We start from the raw sequence: 20,144 nt of genomic DNA, 5'->3' as shown, positions 1-20,144 counted from the left end.
ATTGGGCCAGTTTTGGCCAGCAGCATGTACATCTTCAGAGCCATCAGGGATTGGCTCTGCTGGACCTGGTGGAAGCTTCCAGCAGCTCCTCACAGGAGCCATCTTTGTGACTCCCCGCTACCAAAAACCAGGCTGTGCAAAAACAATACAGGGATATTGGGAAGAAATTTTTCCTTGTGAGAATGGTGAGGCCCTGGCACAGATTGCCCAGAGCAGCTGTGACTACCCCATTTCTGGAAGTGTACAAGGCTAGATTGGATGGAGCAGCCTGTGGGGTCCAGCCCCCTTCCTGTGAAGACATTTTCTGTAATATCCAATACAAACCTCCCCTGGCACAACCTGAGGCCATTTTTTCTTGTCCTGTCCCTGTTCACTGGGAACAGAGCCTACTCCCTCGTGGCTGCATCCTCCTGTCAGGGAGTTGTGGAGAGTGAGGAGGTCCTGAAGTCTCCGTTTTTCCAGGCTGAGCCCCTTTCCCAGCTACTGCAGCTGCTTCTGGTACTCAAGCCCCTTCCCCAGCTCCATTCCCTTCCCTGGATACACTCCAGCCCCGCAAAGTCTTTCTTGTCATGAGGAGTCCAAAACTGACCCCAAAGTTTGTGGTTCCTCATCAGTGCCCAGCACAGGGGACAGGCACTGCCCCGGTCCCACCACACCATGGCTGGTACAGGCCAGGTACCCTTGGCTTCTTGCCCAGCTGGGCACCCACTAGCTTATGTGCAGCTGCTGTCAGCCCAAGTCGTTTTCCAGCTCTCCAGCCACTTTTCCCTACATCCATAGCACTGCACTAGGTTATGGTGACCCAAAGACAGTACCTGGCACTTGGCCTTGTTGACCCTCACACCACTGCCTCCCGCACAAATCCACCCTGTACAGATCTCTCTGCAGAGCCTTCCTGCCCTCCAGCAGATTAACACTTCCACCCAACTGTGTAATCTCCAAACTGACTGAGGAACTCATCACCAGAGTCCTGCTTTTGCACTCCTGCCCTGGGAAGTGCTACTTACCCTACGCCTGGCCTCACCACCAAGGCACGGGCACATACACCAGTCTTCATCCCCACCTCATCCCCCACAAGCTCACATAGTAAAGCTCTGCAGCCAGCAGCCATGTGGAGGGATCAGTTTTTATTTCAAAAGACAGTAACACAATTTTTCAATTTAGTATCAAAACACTGGATAGGGTTTTTGTCTCCAGATTGGCCCCAAAAACTGCTACAACCAAGCAGCATGCTCAAACCACAAGCTGCACGCTGTGAGTGTGACATTGCCACACTCATACCTCACAACCACGACACATCAGCAATGCACAGCAAGAAGGCTTGTACTCAATTAAGACAGTAAGAGCAGTCCTGGGCAGGAGGGAAGGCTTGGCTCCCTCCCTCCAGGTAGGCAAAAACACTTCTCCAAGAACACAAGGCTGTTGTACTTAAGCTGTTAAGTGTAACCCAGTGATGAGCAGTGAAGCTTGGTGCATCAGCACTTAGTGAAGGCAAAGTCAGCCCCAGGGTAGCAATGAGTTACAGAAACAGTGGCTTCTCTAAGCCCTTCAGGTGTAGAGGGGAAGGGACACAATCCCTGTGAAGGTTCAACTGGTTCAATTGTTCAGATAGCTTGGCTTAAAAAACAAAACAAAACAAAAAAACAAACCCAAATAAAGATGCCTTTCACCCAAGTTGTTCCTTCCTAACTCAGAGTTACCTTAAAGCTGAAAAAACTGAACTGTGCTTTTGGCAAACAGCTCCTGGAAAGGAAGTTTTCCCAACAGGCTTTCATCCCTAGCCTGGCTACTCTGACTCGCAGCCAGAACCATCATATCAGTTTCCTGTCCTGCCAAAGCAGGGTGGCCCAGAGCTGATTAACAGAAGGTTAATACCAAATTTTAAAGCCAAGAGCTTTGAAGTGTAGCTCACCAGCCTCACGTTATTTGGAATGTTTACAATGGTTGCTACAAAAAAGGCAGTTACAAAATGTGTACATCTCAAACATGCTCTCCAAACATTATTGCATTGTTTTTTTCCCTTAATGATGCTGTTTGAAGCTCTGCCCAACCTGGTGGCCTTTAACCCTGGATAAAGGAGATTTGTGTTTGGTCAAGTTGGCAACAGAAAGTAAACTCTGGTCCCAGGGTTAGAGGGCAGCAGCAGCTGGGCTGGCATCACATGGTGGAGGCAGTGGCAGGTTCCGTTACATCTCGTTCAGGTCTAGCAGGGTCTGGTCCAGCATTCTTTGCGTGCAGAGATGCTCCTCTTTGGTGGATTTCAGTTTATCTGGCAGGAAGCAAGAGCCAAGAGTTACAAATCAGCACCAAGCAACTGAGAATCCTTTGCCAAAGAAACCTTGTGCCAGCCCCTTCCCCACACACTGCCACAGCGATCCTGGGACTGGAGTGCCTGGCTGTGTGCAGTTGGAAGCTCTGAGGTTACCTGGCTTGTGTGCAGCCCTTGCCGCTGACATTGCTGGTGCTCCCAGTCAGTATGGCCATGGTGCACCTTTAGCCAAAGTTCTAGGCAGTGTTTCACACGCAGGCATCTCTGACTGCAGCCAGCTCTTCCCAGGCTTCCACACCTCCACAGCTGACACACGTGGCCCAGCAAGGCACCCAAGAGCAACACATACTTGAAAACCAACCCCTGGAACTACAGCTGGTTGTGCCGCTCTTCCCCTCAGCACAGGGCAGGGATGCCAAGCCCAGCAGCATGGAGCAGACCGCCAGCCTGGAGGGCAGTGGGGCAGGAGCTGGGGCAGTGACAGGCAGAGAGTGAGGAGTGAGGGAGCTGCACCCTGGCCGACACTACAGGCAGCTGTGCAGTCAATTCTCACATGTTCCTTAAGCCAGGAGGAGAGCAGATCAGCAGCTAGTGCTCTTAGTAGGCTTTACTCCAAAGGTGAGCCCACCCATATCACTGGAGACATCCACACGCTGGGACGCTGGATACACAGGCTGTAGAAAAATGTCCTTTAGGTACCGGCAGATTCCCAAAGCTACTCCCAACCTCCCCAGGGCCAGAAATTGTGCAGAGAGGGAACAGCTTTCCTCGAGCACGAGGAACGGGCATTTAAATACTCCCTGCAGGCCCCCAGGACACAGCTTCAGGCTGTGCATTTTGGCATTTGCTGTGAAGATGCCTGTGAGCTTTCCCAACCCATTTCAGGGCTCTGTAGCTGCACTAGGGTCAAGCCTGGGAAGTCACTGCTGCCCCCAAACCTTCTCAGTTAGGACTCCCCTAGATAGGAATGTACTACAGGTGTGCAGTGTCTCACAGACCACAGGGCCAGTCATTTATTGGTAGAAGCCATTGTTCCATGCATCAGGAAATCCTACAGTCATTCAGCTAATAGTCAATTAAGTTTTAGCACTTGACAGGCAGCTTCAAGCAGACGCAAGTCTAACTTCACCCCACCCCTCATTTGGGGGGGTGCAGCTATTCTGGTTCCATGGAGGAGCCAGGCAAGACCCTCTAGACAAGCAAACAAGACTGCTCAAAAATCAGCCAAGTCTGGGGGTGACTTCACTAAGAATAGAGGAGGTTACCTTTATATATTAAAAAAAAAAATGCTTAAAAATAAACTAAAGGATAAATCCAAGTGCCTCATTAAAAAGCAGCAATTGCATAAAATTCGCAAGCCTGCCAGTCTTAATGATCAGATTTCACTGTGGTCCACAGCACTGGTGGTCGAAATAAGCTTGTTTAATGGGATTAGTGGGCCCCTTCTCAGTCACACAGATCATGCAGCGTTAACTTCAGCTCATTAGAGAGCAGTCGGTTTTTCTCAAGCTGGCTGTACAGGCGCTCTGCAGCAGTGACAGGATAAGGGAAACAAGAGGAAGAGAGAAAAAGAGAGAAAGGGAAGGTTAGTAGAGCACCAAGATGAGCACATCCAAAAAGCTGTCTCCATAATGTGTACTTCTGAGGACAGCCTGGGCTATTCCCAAAGGTTCTCTAACTTGTGCTTCAGCTCGGAAAGATCACAGAGGAAACCAAGTGTGGGCAGAAGTGAAAGTGTTGCCAAAGACGTGCAAAGGCAAAGAAAGGAAGAGACATTCAGATGAGGAGCCTGCAGGGCTGGGCTGGACCCAGCAAGGACAGAGATCTGGGATGTGCTTTAGGCCTGAGGAGCACATTGCAGAAATGAGTCCTGCCATAGCTGTACCAGAAATAGCTTCCAGAGGGAGCCACACCACACTGCAATGGGATTGACAGGGTTTGAACAGCAGGACATGCACACCAGAAGAACTGAGAATGACAGCATCTCATCCCTGGCCTGGAGGACCCTCCTCTGAGAACAATGCCTGGTGCCACACTAACAACCCAGATAGGACCGGGGGCAGCAACTGCTTCAGGTACAGGACAGAGGAATTTTTGGAGCACAGGGTCCTCTTTTACATCTGCCCAGAACAACTCCAGGAGCAGGGCACAAGCTGCCACTGCCTCTGTAGCTGTGGCCTCTCCAGTCTCTGTCCTTATTAGCCCCACAGAGGTCTAGTAGCCACACACATCCTCGAAGCTCATGCCAAGCACTCATGCTCATCAGCACGTTTGGTCCCTTTCCAGGTCCCTTTCCACTTCTCAGGGCTGGGTGGCCAACATCTGGCCACACAGCCTGTCAGCCACAACCAGCCACTACAGACAACACATTCAGCATCTCTCCCTGCTCATTTGCATGGGCCGAGTCCTCCCAGGCTGACAGCTCCAATTTCTGCACTTAGGGGAATTCCAGGCAGTGAAAAAGCCTTACACACCATCTTACAGCCTGGCAGAACCGACCAGCACCACCTGCAGTGACACACAGTGTGATGCCTCTGCTGGAGGAGTGAGCCTAGAGCACACCCTCGGCCTTGGGCTTCCCCTCTAATCCTTGTACTATGAGGTCCTAGGGACACTCAGGCACCCCCCTGACAGGGAGCTACACCATTCCTCATTGCTTTCAATCTCAGAATATTTTGCTCTTGAACAAGACCTAGCTGAGTAAAATTCCAGAAAGTCGAGTGGTTTACAGTGGAGCAGCCAAAGCATGTCACCCTCCCCAGAGTCTCATCTCAGTCTCTCCAGGGTAACATCTGCACAGAGAGGGGGAAGCTCAACTTCAGCTTCACTCTCAGCTTCTCTCAGTCCTCAGGACCCGCTCTAACTGCACCTCACTCTGCAGGAGAGTGCAGTTATGCTGATTGATTGTCCCTTCTTTAAAGCCACCAAGGGACCAAGGAACAGGCAGAGAAGACAATGATTTTTGTCCTGCCACAGTCTGGAAGTTGAAGGAAGTTGTGGGTACAAGGCATCCTGCCCCATGCCTTGAACAACAGCTACTATTGCTGTGAGGGATTCTGGCTTCATGCTGGCTCTGAGAAGCACCAATGCCAGTCCCTAGAACCAAGTGATCCAGGCTGGTCCTGGGTCTCCTGAGTGGCAGAGGATGAGAATGAACTGTGCTCAGGCGGACTTGGTGCAACACCTCACAGCTTCCAAGCAAACATTCCTGTTTGTGTACAGGGACCTGATGATTCACCCACACAAGGTAGCAGACTGGAGTGTTTAGCATGACTAAACTTCTCAGACTTCAGGAACAGCTTCTCCACATAGAACGCCTGCCCAGGTCTGCAGCAGCTACGTCATGTTTGGCCTGCTCCCTTCTCTGCCCAACCCCAGAGCAGCCTCACCAACTATCCCTGCCACTCAGGGAGCCCCATAATGTGGGGGGCTCCAGGACCTGGCCTTCCTGGACAGTTAACCTATGTTTGCAGCACTCCCACATCACAGCACAACTCACAGTAACCAGTCTCTACAAGCCCAGCAATCCAGTCAGACCAGATGTCTCCAAAACCTCCCAGGGTAACCATTGCATCACCCACCCACATACCCATCCACCACCCAGAGTGGATTCCTTCCAGATGAGTAGGGAAAGGGCCTGCCACATCCCAGCCTTAGATAACATTCCTGGGAACACCACTGTGTAGAGCAGAGCCATCAGCTCCCCAAAGCAAGAGTCAGGATTCAACTATACCTCCCTGTGAGGAGAGAGGCACTTTCAGAGGGCAGGCTGCCCTAACAATCACAGGAGGGGTGAGATTGAAAGGGACTGTGGGTTATTTGGTCAAACCTCCCTGCTCAAGCAGAGTTATCCCAGAGCACATCGCACAGGATTGTGTCCCAATCGTTCCGGAATATCTCGAGTGAGGGAGACTTCACACCATCTCTGGGCAATCTGCTCAGTGCTCAGTTACCAACATAGGAAAGAAATTCTTCCTCATGTTCAGGTGGAACTTCCTGGGCATCAGTTTCTATGTGTTGCCTGTCCTACTGCTGGGCACCACTGAGCAGAACCTGGTCCATCCTCTGACACCCTCCCTTCAGATACTGACAGACAATGATGACATCCCTGATGTCTTAAGAGCTGACAATGGAACACTGGACTGGAAGTCTTCACATTTACAAAAGCCCTGCCCCTCCCACAGGATCCAGATCCTCAACTCCAGCTGCTATTGGGTTACTGAAGAGTTCTGTGTTTTTGTTTTCTGCTTACAAGGCACAGCTACTGCCCCACATCCCAGGACAGTCAGACCACACTCTGAAATTCCTTGAATGCTTCCTCCCTTCCCCACCTAGACCTGCCACCAAAGATTGGGACAGGTGAGTATGCCTAGATTATCCTGACTGCCAGTGCTGTCATGTGGAGACCAGAAGGGCACAAACCTGAGAAAGCCACGGGAAGTGTCCCATGTCATCAGAACTCTGCTCACGAAGGGCTCTTCGGGCACTGTGGCAGATGAACCGATCCAGAAAGGAAAAAGTATTTGACCAACCACCATGAGGCAGCACATACCATTTTGAGAGGCTGACCAGTGTTTATCATACCAGATCAGCTAGCAACAGTGGCACTAGTGACACACGCCAGGCATTCACAGCCCACTGCCAGTGGCAGTGCTCAGTGGGAAGCTCCATGCCACACTCCTAGAAGGATCCTGCAGCCCTCAGCCCCTGCATGAGGAGGGGAGAGCTTTGCAAAAGATTCCCTGGATCAGATGCTCGCAGCCCTGCTGCAGTGCCTTCTCATTCCTGAAGCAAGAGGCCACACAACCCACCCCCTGGCACAGGCAGCACCGCACACTGAACCAGTTCTGTCCCAGTGGAGACCAGCCAGAGCTCACACAGTATTTATTGGCTTCCATACCCTGGCTAATGACTATCAGGTGTGTGACCTCCCACTGCAAGCCAGCATTTAGCAACTGGTGCCGGCGAACAGGCCAAAGCAGGCAGGAATGAGTGTCTTCAGTCAGGCAAAGCTCCAGGGCCTCCTGCTGCAACCCGAACCTCCCATTTGACCCCACAGGCCCTGTCTGCAGAGCTGCTATCACATCTTGGAGCCAGTAACACACCTCAAAGAAAAATCTAGCATGCTGGTGAGGTCTGTGCTCTGTGCTCCACCAAGGGTGACACAGGTTTGAAGGTAATGCTGAAACAGTTACTCTAAAGCAGCAAGTGGTCACTAAAAATCCATTTCTCAAAAGCAACAGCCATTTATACAAGAACAATTTTCCTTAAAAAAGGTGACATCATGCTCGAGCAAGAGGCAAGAGAAATGCAAAAAGAGCTTTATGGCTCCACGCAAGATATGCAGATGAGAACAACATCCTCCCAGCTCCCCCAACATGGAAAGGGCAGCCCCTCAGAGCAGGCTGTATCTGGCACATCAGGTCACACACAGGGAGCTTTGTTTGGGAGCAAGTGAAGCAGAACTGGGGGGCTGCTGCTGCTTCCATATCTTTACAGCACCCATTCCCAAGGATGCCCTGTGCACAGTAACTGGAAAAAGGTACTGGAATTCAGAGTGAGACGAAGAGAGCGTGAATGCTGGGTGCAGATGCAGAACAAGCCACCAAGCAGAGAGACAAATCCAAAGCGGAGTTTGGAATCACAAGACTTATCTGTATGAGACAGAAGGAGACACTAATTTTAAGAGAAGCTTCAGTGTTTGTGCACAGCAAACTCTACTTAGGGAACTTTGGGATACTCATGTTAAGGCTCTTCTCTATGAGGTGAGGACCTGGCCTCTCCTGGGTTAGTGCAAGGACCAGACTGAGCAGTGTTAGCAGCACCCACTGCAGATCTGAACACGAAGCTGAGGAGCGAAGTTGCAGAAACACACAAGTTCAGCTACTTCCACAGATCAGTTCATGATCTGGCCCATCTCAAGCCTACTGGAGCAATTCCAAAGGAATCCACCTGAGCACTATCCACAGCCTCTTCCAGAAGGAATCCTGAGACCATGGCCCAGTGGCTCCAGCAGATGACAAAGCCACATTTCCTGAGAAAGCCTTTCCCTGTGGAAATGGGAATTGCACTCAAATTTAAGTCAGAACCCTTTCAGGCCAGCACAGCACTTGGTTACACATGCAGATCACAAGGACCTAGAGTTAGAGGACAGCATTTTGGGGCACCTTGGGAAGATCTGTAGAAGTAACCTGGACGGCACAGTGCCATCAATTCTCCAACTATGGAAACCACAGCAAACCAAGCAAGCACTGGCAGTCCAGCCTGCTGAAGCGAGAGGCGAACGCCAGCCAGCTCATATTTACATGGAAGTCATGTCATTCAGGGCGTGGTCCAGTTCCTCACTAATTGCTTTGTACTTCAGTTTCTGGGCATAGAGTTCATCTAGAAGAGTTTAGGAGGAGAACAAAAGGAAAATAATGAGGGAAGGCAAAGGAGTTCTTTGGGGACTCTGGGGCAGGAAAAGCAGGACAGGAGTCACAAACAAAACAAATGAAGTTAGATGTGGAGCCATTGCAACTCTGTGTTTATCCCCAACAATGAACAGGAGGGTTCCAGCAGCCTGAGGACCAACTGACCTGCAAGTGCCTTCCAGGATTGCAATCCAGCTCCAAGGGCAGCAGAGCCAAGTTCTGCACTCAAACCACATCACCTTGTAAAAACAAGCTGTCCAGCTAGGTCAGCAGAAACCAGCATCAGGAGGAGCAGCAGGAAAGGCAACTCCATCCACTTAGGGAGAAGCTTGTTATACCTAAGGAGAGCGCTGATAATTGAGGTGCTTTGTTCTCACCTGTGTCTCAATGCAAAGACTGGCTTGGGAGAAATCAGTCATGTACTTGAGCTGGGTAACAGAGGAAATTCTAATCCTGCAGTGAGGTGGGAGAGCAAACTGGCCACACCAGAGTTCTCTGTCAGATAATGGAGCACACAGGCAACTCTCTGACTCCAGGAAGGAACTGTGGTGATCCATCCCTGAGCCCTGCAGAGCTGGCACAGGCTCCTCCAGCTCTGGCTGCCTGGGCTATAGTACAGCTGGGCATGCTGTTAACAGTCTTGCAGAGCCCGGAGAACTTTGTCAGTTGTCCTAAACTAGGTCACTTCAGCAGCAAGGCTGTAGACCAGAGCCAACTCTCAATCAACAGGGTTCAAGGGCAGCATGCAGGGACTTGGAGGACTTTTTGCAGTTCCAAATAAAAGCTTGTCCTGGATCATGAGGTCGCTTAGATTGCTGCTTGGCTGCAGTTCTGGAACAGCTCAGCTGACACCATTGCTATTTCTAGGTAATAAGCCTCCAGAGTGACTTCAGACAGTAGGATGGTGCTTTGTATCTCTAAGACCTGTCACTAAAAGATCACAAAGGCACAGCTGCGGCCAAGGTAGGAGACCTGTAAGGGTCTTGGTTTAGCAGCACCACCACTCCAGCCACAGCAATCCACAGAAGAATCCGGCCACAGTCCCAGATTTAAGGGAGGCAGCTGAAACCTCCTGTGGCTTGGGGCAAGGTTTTGCAACGGCTGTCCTCAGGAGTGTTCCTGAAGAACTGTGAAGGAATGGGAGGAAGAAAGGAACCCAACCTTGGCACAGGCTGACTATTCCGTGTACTGAATTGCTGGAGATGGAACCTTGATTCAGGACTCACACTGGGGAGTCTGAGTTTTCATGGGGACTGTTTCAAGACTCACTGACTCTTGTGGTTGACTTGCAAGACGCCATTTGCAGTAGCCAGCACATGCATGACGTTCTGCATGCAAAGATGTTACTGTGACCAATTCTTACAAATTCAGGTGCTTCTTTCCCATGCGACTCCTAAATTACTTGGATTAAGCTGGAGCACAGGGATCTAGTTACATTCCTGAGGGTATCACTACCAAAATACACCAACTATCTAAATAAGGCCAGATGTCTGGATCAAGAGCTTGAAACCCGCTGCAGCACAGCCAAGGAACTGTTTTTAGAGCAGAGGCACAGGGAAGGACTCTTGCCAAGCCTCACCTAGGAGGCCAAGTCGAGTTATGCTCCAAGTAATGAGGAGCACAGCAGCCTCTCCGCTCTCCAGCTACCTGAGAAATAGCCCTCCTTAGCTTCTCACTCAGTACACATTCCTTTGTTTCCTATCCCCAGAATGTACCTTCCAGATCATCAATGGTCTTCTCCAGCTTGGCTACAGAACGTTCAGCAAATTCAGCACGGGTCTCTGCCTGCCAGACAGAAATAAGCCATTAGTACAATAGCTCTACGGCAAAGGGCATCAGTTCGAGGACATGGAGTATCCCACCCTTCACATCTCTTCCCAGTCAAGCTGAGGCCAGCTCACCCAGCTGGGCCATCCTGACAATGTCACTCACCTCTTTGAGTTTATCAGTCAGAATCTTGATCTCTTCTTCATATTTATCCTCTTTTTGAGAGTACTGTGGAAAAGGAGTCAGCAGTCAGTAGCCCCAGATACCTCCCTCTCCATAGAGCCCACAACTACAGAGGGCGACGTAAACTCCTCACTGCAGCACACATACCAAGAGAACCTTCCAACTGGGAGTTGTTCACTTCCTCACCCAAGTCCAACAGGACTGGGTCAGGTGGCAAGTCTCACAACATGCATGGAAAACAAACTTGGATGCAGAAATATTCTCATCTTAACATTTTAGCAGCTTACACATCCTGGCTAATTGAGTCTACACCAAGGCAAGGAAGGGCAACCAGGCCTCCTGCACCCCAGCTCCCACAGCCCTCCAATGAAATATGTTAGCTCTCCCAGCAGAGCAATCACAGCACTCCTGGCTTGCTTAAGACTGCAGTTGAATCATTTCCACCCCAGTGGGTGCTCTGCTGTTTACACACCCTCCTAGCACAACAATGTTTCTGGCCCTGGGACAGGCAGCCCTACCTTCTCAGCCTGAGCCTCAAGAGACTTGAGATTGTTGGTGACATTCTTCAGCTCCTCCTCCAGCTCGGAACATTTACTGTAGGGTTTTGTAAGGAAAGGGGGGGGGAAAGGGAAAAGAAGAAGGGGGGGGGGGGGGGAAAGGGAAAAGAAGAAGTGGGAGGGAAAGACAGGAGACAAGAAGTGAATCCACATGCAGGGAAGACCAGGAAGTTCTTTAGGAGACTGTCTGAGATCAGACTGGAAAGGTGCCTGCTTTAAGGCACCTGTGCAGAACACAAGTACTCTTTTTGCCTCCGAGCTCACGTCTGAAGTATTCTGCCAGCACATGCACGGGGCACAGAGCTGAGCAGTGAGATGTGGACACAGGTTTCTGCCAGACTTTGAGTCTCCAAGGAGAAGCTTCACGTTTAGTGTGCTGTACGGAGGGAAGCTGTTCTGATGGACAGAAGGACAGCCACCACCACTCAGAAAAGGATATTTATGGGCAGAGAAGACAGAATATTCCAGGAGAGAGATAGAGAGAGAGAGACACAGTTAAGCTGAGGGGAGGAGCGTACTGAGGAGACCATATGAGTTCTGGTTTAATGATTCAAGAAGGGAAAGGTTAGTACCTTTTCTTCAGCAACAGACAGACACTTCAAGTTCTGGTCCATCACTCTGATCTGCTCCTGCAGCTCCCGGCAATGACTGTTAGTGATGGTCACACAAGAGCACAAGCCAGGTAGGGGCAAGGTCAAAAGGAGCACCAAAACCACACCACCACAGAGCAAAAAATGAGGTGGGAGGAAAGACAAAAAAGACATGGTCACAACATGCACGTCTGGGCGGGAAGCACAGTGATGCTGCTGCTGTGTACACACCAACTGTGTTAGACAAGGCCCAGAGCACGGAAAGGCCCTGACCAGCTCCTCAAGGATCAGCTAGAGCATCCGGACACATGAAATCCAAACACAAGGATTTGTGTCTCCGCTCTGAGCAGAGGAAGCCCAGATTTCTGCTCAGTAGTGCAGAAGCCTGTAGTGATTACTGCAAATACTTGGAGAGGCCCAGAGACCAGCCTGAGCCACAGCTCTGCCCTCAGCCACCCCATATGCCACTTCAGCCCCTGACCCAAAAGGCCTCTGCCACTTGAGGACAAGTACTGTGCTCTGTAGCAACGTGAATGATCTTGTGACTGCACGCACAAAGCAGTGCTGGTGAATGCTGAGGAGAGGGAAGCTCTCCAGCCTCCATGACTAGGGAGTGCCTTCATGCAAAGGAGCAGAGCATCTCCACCCAAGGCAAATCACATCACAAACTCCATGTCCTAGGTGGAGCTAATCCTGTTTCAAGGAGGGAAATGCTTTCATTCCTTTCCTCTGCAGACTTGCAAACCCACCCTGTGCTTCAGGCCTTGTGTAACAAGGTTAGCAGTGCAGTGTTAGTTCCCATGCAGAGGCCGACCTGCCAGGTACATGCAAGCAGACTACTCACGACTCTGCAAGCTCAGCTCTCTCTTCAGTACGCTCCAGATCTCCTTCAATGATCACCAGTTTCCGAGCAACCTGGAAAGGAGAAGCAGAGTCAAGATGAAGGAGGATAGTATTGCACCTGCAGGCTCTGCATAGCAGTGAATGGAAGGAATGCCTGCAGGACCCACTGGAAGCTTTTGGCCAAGCAGAGCACTGATGAAGCTCTCTTTGAGAGCCAGGCTCTGCTGCTAGGTTTGCTGTCAGCAAGAAGAGGACTCAACTCTCCTGGCCCAAGTCAGTCATACTAGAGCACCCAAAGGTCCCACCTCCTCATACTTCCTGTCTGCCTCCTCTGCAATGTGCTTGGCTTCCTTGAGCTGGATCTCCTGCAGTTCCATCTTCTCCTCATCCTTCAGAGCTCTGTTTTCAATGACTTTCATGCCTCTGCCCAAAAGCAAGCACAGGGAGAGAAGATGTGTAAAAAAATCTTGGGACCAGCCAGCAGTGCAATGGGTTTCAGAGCATTAACAGTGCTGCCCTGGTAGCACAGTGCTTCCTGACAAGCCACGATTCCCCTGAGTGCAGAAGGTGGCACAGGAAGGCAGAGGCTGCTGGGCTGATGTGAATACAGCAAACTCAGTTGCTTGGAATTAACTGTTCCTTGGAACATTCCTCCAGCAGATCACTGGGTTCCCAGGCCAAGGGAAGTGCAATGCTGCTGAGAACAAGCCCAGCTGTCTAAGGGACTCGGCATAGCCAAGCCAAGCACTTCCCTATCTGGAATGCAGGAGGAGCCAAGTCTGTCTCTATGGTAGGCCACCAGCTGGGTCAGGCTGCTCCTGGTGTGTGCATGAGGAAGCACATCAGACAGCTGGAAGTGGACCACTCCCCTCTGAATAGCATGCCAGGTCAGGGGACATCTGCCAGTTAAGGAGCATGCTAACAGAGGCAGATGGAAGAGAGGCTGCCCCACCAGCAGCCACCTTTACAAGGCAATGGTGTCCCTGAACCCATGTATCTCTCCTCCTTCGAAGGTGGGGATGCATGGTGGCACATGGCACATAGCCTCAGGTTCCAGGACACTCAAAGCCATCAGCAGCCTCAGGTTCATCCGCATTGTTTAAGCTGCTCTTCATAAACAGGCACCAACTCCCACATCCAGCCTTGATGTGGGATCTCCTCCCCCACTCTGGGAAGCCCAAAAAGCTAAAGGCACTGGACCCTGAGTGTTTGACAGAGTGCAAGCAGGAGTCCTTGCTCACCTTTCACTCTCATCTGCTGCCTTCTCTGCCTCTTCCAGCTTTTGCAGAGCTGTGGCAAGGCGCTCCTGAGCTCGGTCCAACTCCTCCTCTACCAGCTGGATACGGCGATTCAAAGATGCCACTTCTGCCTCAGCCTGGAGGGAGCAGAGGAGGGTACTCAGCCTGTGCAGGTTTAACAGCTCAGGTAGGGCATCTGAGATCTGCCATTGGGTCAGCAGCAGCACACAGAAGCCCAAAGCCAACCCAGGATGCTTTAGCCACTCTCCCAGAGGCAAGCAGCACACTTAGCTCTGCAACACTTCCCGCACAGCAGCCTTCCTGCAGGCTTCTCACTGTGAGCCTGCACTGCTCTGACAGTTAAAGCCATAAACACTAAGGAGATGACTTACACCAAGGGCTGCCTCTGCAGCTGCCAGGATCCTGCCAGGCTATTCATCATAGCCCTGTTTATCCACCACGCCGGAGCATGGTGACAGCTGCCACTTAGCAGAGTCAGTTTACTGGTGTGATCTGGACATGAGCATTGCTTGAGGCAAACCCTCTCACCAGCAAGGTGAGAAGGATTAACACGTCAAGGATGTGCCAAGCTGTATTGGGTGCTGGCAGGCTAGGCTGGTCACAGGTGCTGCCCAGCCCCAGGGCTTGTGGCTGCACTGCCCACAGCCCCAGCAGAGAGCCTGCAGTGCTTGAGGCTTCCTTCCTGCCAGTGACCCACTAACAATCCAGAGAAGGAGCAAAAGCCTTTTCCAGTTCTGAGACAGGTCGAGGAGGCTGTTCCTCAGCAATAGCTGCCTTGGTTTAGTCATACACATTGGGAGCTGGGGAAACTGCTGACAGCCTGCAGACATTTGCCAGAAATGTCACTGAGGCTTTAAGCAACTGGCATAGATCAGAGGCCATCCCACCACCCAGACACTGCAACCCATGTCCTAGTCAGCCTTCAAAGAGGCCACAAGCCAGTCCCCATGGCACTATGCTGGCAACAGAGATGGTGGGGAACACAGACCATGCAGCTTTGTGCTCAGTTCATCATTTGTGTGCCAGAGCTGCTTGTGTGTGTTCAGTAAGGCAATACAGCACTGCCATCACCCTGTGGCTTGCTCCAGCATTGAGTCAGAACACATCCAGGGCAGATACAGAGGACAGGAACTGCCCTTCAGTGTTTCTGAAAACAAAGCACCTCAAGGCCAAAGATGAAAATCCCTTCAGTGGCACTCCTCTTCTGGATCAGACCCAGACTAAACAGTCAACTAGAGACCTGCTGCAATCTTTTTTGGACCCTGGGGGCATGACCTGTCTGGCCACGAGGCCCCTGCTTACAGACACATCCACTTTAACTCCAGCCAAAGCCCACAGGACCCCAGAAGCTTTAGGGACCCTGACACCCCACTGGAGGTCCCTTGGGGAGTCCAGAATCCTGCTCCTCAACAGGATTACAAAGGCAGGCAGGAGTGCAGCCATTCCAGGGCAGCACTGTGATCTTCTGCAAAGACCCAGCCACAGGCACATGCCAGACAAATACCCCAGCTGCACATAACAAAGCATCCTTCCCAACACACTCGTCACTGGAGGAGGGAGGAGGAGAGTGATGAAAGGCACCAGTGTTAAGAGTGGGGCCCAACACTGGTTGTGTCCAGTTCACAGAGGGGGCTGTCCAAGCTCTCCCCCCCCTGCCCCCACTGGCACTGAGGCACCCTTGACAGGTTCCAAGATCAGGCTGGGAGAGGACAGAGGAGTTCCCATGCAGGTACACCCGGCTCTGGAGAAGCCCACACCCCTTTGGTGCCCAGAGCCAACACCCACCCCGCTGAAAGGGGAAGTGGTCTGCCTGAAGAGGAATGCAACAATACCTTAAAACAGAACCAGGAAGGAAGGAGACTGACACCCATCTTTTCCCTGTTAAAGGGGCTACCAGCTGTTGAGGTGGAGTACCTCCTCCTTCCTTTTCCCAGGCAATGGAGACACACCAGTAGAGTGGGCATCCACTTCTTGATCCGCTGAACTGCATCACTTAGTCCTGACTTCCTGCAGGCAGTGTTCAACCCACCCAAAAACCACCCTTAATTTTGAGGAAGTGCGTCTCCCCTGCTGCAGAAGAGCCCTTACACCTCCTGTTCTGCTGCTTCTCTCTAGATAGAGATGAAACTGTAAACTATTCCACCCCAGAGCACGGGGTGACACTTTCAGGTAACTCTTTCAGGTACCCCTGCTAAAAGTGGCATGATCCTGTTATTCCGTGCTTCCTTCATGAAGACAGCCCTGAACCAGGGAGCACCTGGAGCCCAACAAACCAAATGAGAAGCTCACGCAGGCCTTCAGGACTCACCATTGTTCCCCCAAGATATTTAAGAGGACTCCCCAGGACCAGGGGCCAGGCAAGCCCTGGGTGCCATACTGGGAGCACTGGCTCTCTCCCCAGAAGGAGGTTCAGGGAGCTGGGAGAAACATGCCTGTACCCATGATGGTGCTGCTATTACAAGAAGAATTCCTTATGCGGCTGCAAAGAAAGATCCAACTGAGGCCTGGGAGTGGCAGGAGCTTCTGCCACGGGCCTGGGCAGCAGAGCCCGACCCATCCCCAGCCGTGGCACAGCGCTGTCACTGACAAAGACTCAAGCACTCGGGGGAGGGCTCAGTTTCGCGCTTTGAATACAGCAAAGTCCTTGAAAATTCAACGAGAGTCACGCTTAGATTCGAGCTAGGACCCGCCCGTGTCACCCCAATCCCTGTCCCCAAAACGCCACCAGCCTCGCCTGTGTCCCAGGCCCAAAGGAGCCGGCCACCTCGAGGTGCTGCCCGTGTCACCTCATCCCTGTCCTCAGCCTTTCCGGTGTTCCCAACCCGGCGGTGACCGCGAGCGCTGCCAGCTCAGATCCTGCCGTCGTTGCTCTCTCCTCCCTTCCAGGCAATCCTAACCCAGCCCCCGTCTTTCCCTCGCGGCCGCCGGTCTCAGCGGAGACCCCTGCTCTCCGGGATCCGGGCAGGATGCGGAGTTTGGGAGTGCTTCAGAGGGATCCTGCGCTGGCCACATCCCGAGGGAGCCCGCTCATTCCTTCCATCTTACCCGCGCACCTCCGGGCTCGAGGCCGCACAAGATGGCCGGGGCCTCCCCCTCCCCCCGGCCGGGTACCCCGCTGCTGCTGTCCGTCCCGGGACACCGGTAACAACGAAGCAACGATACTGCCGATCCCCCCCGGCCTCGGTGTCTGCTCAGCGCCACGGGCGGGTCCTAGGGACCCAGAGACAGCCACGAACACAGAGCAAGTGCCCCGGTCCCAGCGGACGCTTCGGTCTGGCTCGGCATCTTGCCAGCACTCCCGCGGCTGAGAACGACCCCCGGCCCCGGGCGCGCCGCCCGTCCGGCTCTGCCCCCGCGCGGCAGCCCCGGTGGTACCTGCTCGCGGTTGCGGCGCTCGGCTTCCACCTCCCGCTGCAGCCGCTCCGCCCGCTCCTCCGCATCGTCCGCCTGCTGCTGCAGCACCTGGATCTTGCGCTTCACCGCCTCGATAGTGGTGGCCCCGGCCATGCTCGGTCCCTCCGCTCCAGCCCCGCCACCCCCAGACACCGGGACCGCGCCCGGAACGGCCGGACGGAAGTGACGTCACTTCCTTCTCGCCCCGCGGGCGCGTTACCGGGGAGATGAGGAGCGGCCGCCGCGCCCGGGGCGTGGCGGGGGCACCGAGACCGTGACCAGCGGGAACGGGTGCAGCGGCACCGGGCAGGGGACACGTACCGGGATAGGCCCCAGTGGGACGGGAGCACGCGAGAAATGGGCACCAGCGCCGGGGGGAGCACCGGGACCCGCCCCATATAGGCGTGGGGGCGCCGGGACTGGCCTCATGTGTCACAGGGTCCAGGCACAGCCTCACGGGGCCTGTGGGATCCACGCGGGCTTCCCTGCCCTGCCCCATGCAACCACCCTCACACCCGCCCCGCTCCGTGGCCCGACGCCCCTCAGCCCCGCGGGCTGCATTTGGGCACGACCCCGCCGCGGGGCCACCCCTGGAGAATCCCCAGACTCTGCCGCGGCCAGGACCCCACAGCTCTGAAGCAGATCTTCTCCTTCCTTCCACCCAGGAACAGCGCTGTGGCCGCCAGACTCCCACTTCGTTTCCTTGTGCCAAATCCCAATGGTGCAACGGCCTGAGCCAAGGTGAAAACCCTCCTGTCGCAGGGCAGATAACACTGCGAAGATCAACATTCGTCAGAACTGGGACCTGTGTTCCTCAGTGTCAAGAAGGTCATGGAGCCCACAAAGATCTCAATCTACACATCACTGGGCCCTGTTATTCTCATTCCCCACAAAGCCTATTCAGCTGTGCTTGAGGCATGTGGAAAGGCTGAAGGGAAGGGAAAGGCTCCAGGCTGCTGACCTGAAACCCTCGGCAGCCAAGCAGGTAGATGCTGCAGGAGCATTTGCCTGGGATAGCAGGTGTGGCATAGCATGTTTCCAGGGATGAGATGGGAATCAAAAGGGCTCTGTTGAGCTGGAAGAACCTGGGAGGCACCTCTGCCCTTTCAACACTCTTGGGTTCAAAACTCCTCCATTTCCCAGAGCCGGGGGAAACTGGGGGACCCCCATGGTCCAGGAAAAGGGGTTCCAGGTGCACGGAGGGATCCACGGGGAAGCAAATGGGGATGTGGTGACAGCAGAGAAAAGCCAAGGAGGAGCAGAGGGAGGCAAGAAGGATGTGAGCGTGGGAAAGGGCTCCCAAGAGCTTTACAATGCTGCACTTGATGCAAGCTGATTCCAGTGGAGGGCTGGTGACAGGCACCCACAACCAAAGCTGCAGGGTGACAGATGTCCCAGGGTTCTGGAGCTCCCAGTTGAGAGCAGCTCAAGTGCTGTGCTGGGGCTCAGGCATTTCCCCACGGGCACGGTGGGAGAGGATGGCTCCTGCCTTCTCTGCGTCAAAGATGGGCTGCATCGGTTTGACACTGGACCCTGAGACATCCCGGCCCCACAAGGACTGCCAGGTCCTGACAGGTGATGAGTGGGGCCTCATGCCTCGTGATGGCAGGAGAGCGGCAACTGGGTGAAACCCTGCACCGCTTGCACCATTGTTTTCCTGGAAACAGCTGACAACAATAGCCGGGCTGTACAGTGCTCACGCAGCCCATGAGCCTCTGCCCGCAGGGGGATGAAGGCTCTCCCCCGCTTCCTCCTTCTCGGAACTCGGCTTCTCCACCCCCAGCCGTGACTCAGAGCTTCCCGGGGACACACAGACCCCATATCCCACACTTGATGGGCTGCTCGCTGCCCAGCTCTGCCCTCCGGATTCATCCTTCACGGGGCCATTCTCTGCTCCTAGATACCTACACAGCTTTACCGGGAGTACGCTGAGCTGGACAGGGACCTTCCTGTGTTCCCAAGGCATAGGAAAGGGCTGCAGTCCCACCAGGAAGGGGGGAAAGGCAGTGCTCAGCTTCCACCCTGCACCCCATACGTACGTCCGCTGCCTTCTTCTCTGCCAGCTCCAGCTTCTCCTGGGCATCTTTCAGGGCCTCAGAGTATTTGTCCAGTTCATCCTCTGTCCCCTTCAGCTTCTTCTGCATAGCAGCTAGTTCATCCTCCAGCTGGAAGGACAGTAGTGTCACCACAGGTAAACACCACTCTGAACCCCTGCACCCCAAGAGAGTCCTGCCTGCCCCATCCCAGGTTCAGCTCTGCCCCATGGCATCCTTCCTGCCCCATCCTTGGGACCAGCTCTGCCCCACATTGTCCCTTCGCCGTATCCCACCAGCTGGCAGGGACTGAGCCCTAGACAGTCCTTGGGGTGCCCTTGAGCTATGGCACAGCGGCAAGTGTTGCACTGTCATACCTGCTGTTGCGTCTGGGCTCAGCATGACCCAGCACAGGCAGAAGCCAGCCCCCAACACCCCTGGGCTGGGGGCTGTGACTGTCTGCCCTACCTGCTTGCTCCGCTCCTCTGCCTGCTTCTGCTCAGCCTCTGCCTGTTCTGCCCGGTCCAGGGCATTCTCCTTGTCCAGCTTCAGCATCTGCATCTTCTTCTTGATGGCCTCCATCCTTGGTGGGCAGCGGGATGCAGGACAGACAGTGCGAGGGTAGGGCAGCTGTGTTGCTGTGCCCCACTGACTGTTTATCAGCTCTGCCGAGCACAGGGGCTTTGCCTTTCTTGGGTTGACCCGCCTCCCCACCTTCCCAAATAGTCTGTGCTCTGGATCCATTGTGCATCCTGGGGGCTACCAGTGGTCACAGCCTTATTTGGGCTCCTGAGGACAGCTGGGGTGTTATAAAAAGCAGCAGGACTGTGAGAGGGG

General features: G+C 53.6%; 1 protein-coding gene across 12 annotated transcripts; it reads right to left on the bottom strand.

The window, feature by feature from the left end:
- Positions 1-1,108: 1,108 nt before the first annotated feature.
- Positions 1,109-19,904, bottom strand: TPM3 (tropomyosin 3). 12 transcript variants are annotated; one of them, XM_062511603.1, is made up of 12 exons: positions 19,776-19,904; positions 19,314-19,439; positions 13,864-13,997; positions 12,928-13,045; positions 12,624-12,694; positions 11,151-11,226; positions 10,615-10,677; positions 10,398-10,467; positions 8,575-8,653; positions 6,692-6,755; positions 2,426-2,943; positions 2,179-2,269 (listed from the first exon to the last, which is right to left on the bottom strand). In XM_062511603.1, the coding sequence occupies exons 1-11, from the start codon at positions 19,887-19,889 to the stop codon at positions 2,851-2,853; spliced, it is 1,008 nt and encodes a 335-aa protein (XP_062367587.1). In that variant the 5' UTR covers positions 19,890-19,904; the 3' UTR covers positions 2,179-2,269; positions 2,426-2,850. The 12 variants fall into 12 exon arrangements, with proteins under 12 accessions (XP_062367592.1, XP_062367588.1, XP_062367599.1 ...); XM_062511606.1 differs by lacking the exons at positions 2,179-2,269; positions 2,426-2,943; positions 6,692-6,755 and adding an exon at positions 3,743-3,795 and having other exon boundaries at positions 19,776-19,889; XM_062511608.1 differs by lacking the exons at positions 2,426-2,943; positions 6,692-6,755; positions 8,575-8,653; positions 11,151-11,226 and adding an exon at positions 11,762-11,837 and having other exon boundaries at positions 1,109-2,269; positions 19,776-19,889.
- Positions 19,905-20,144: the final 240 nt, after the last annotated feature.

This window comes from Cinclus cinclus, chromosome 31 (genome assembly GCF_963662255.1).
Source record: "Cinclus cinclus chromosome 31, bCinCin1.1, whole genome shotgun sequence".
NCBI classification, from domain to species: Eukaryota; Metazoa; Chordata; class Aves; order Passeriformes; family Cinclidae; genus Cinclus; species Cinclus cinclus.
This window is presented reverse-complemented; position numbering and strand designations above follow the sequence as displayed.

Bases quoted from the DNA above. Each gene is read 5' to 3' on its own strand.
- TPM3 (XM_062511603.1), bottom strand. From the start codon at position 19,889: ATGGAGGCCATCAAGAAGAAGATGCAGATGCTGAAGCTGGACAAGGAG. The intron at 13,998-19,313 runs GTACGTATGGGG...TGCTCCCTCCAG, and splicing joins CAGAGAAGAAGGCAGCGGAC to GCTGAGGCAGAAGTGGCATC. The intron at 2,944-6,691 runs GTTTGTGCCCTT...ATTTTTCTACAG, and splicing joins ACTTCCCGTGGCTTTCTCAG to CCTGTGTATCCAGCGTCCCA.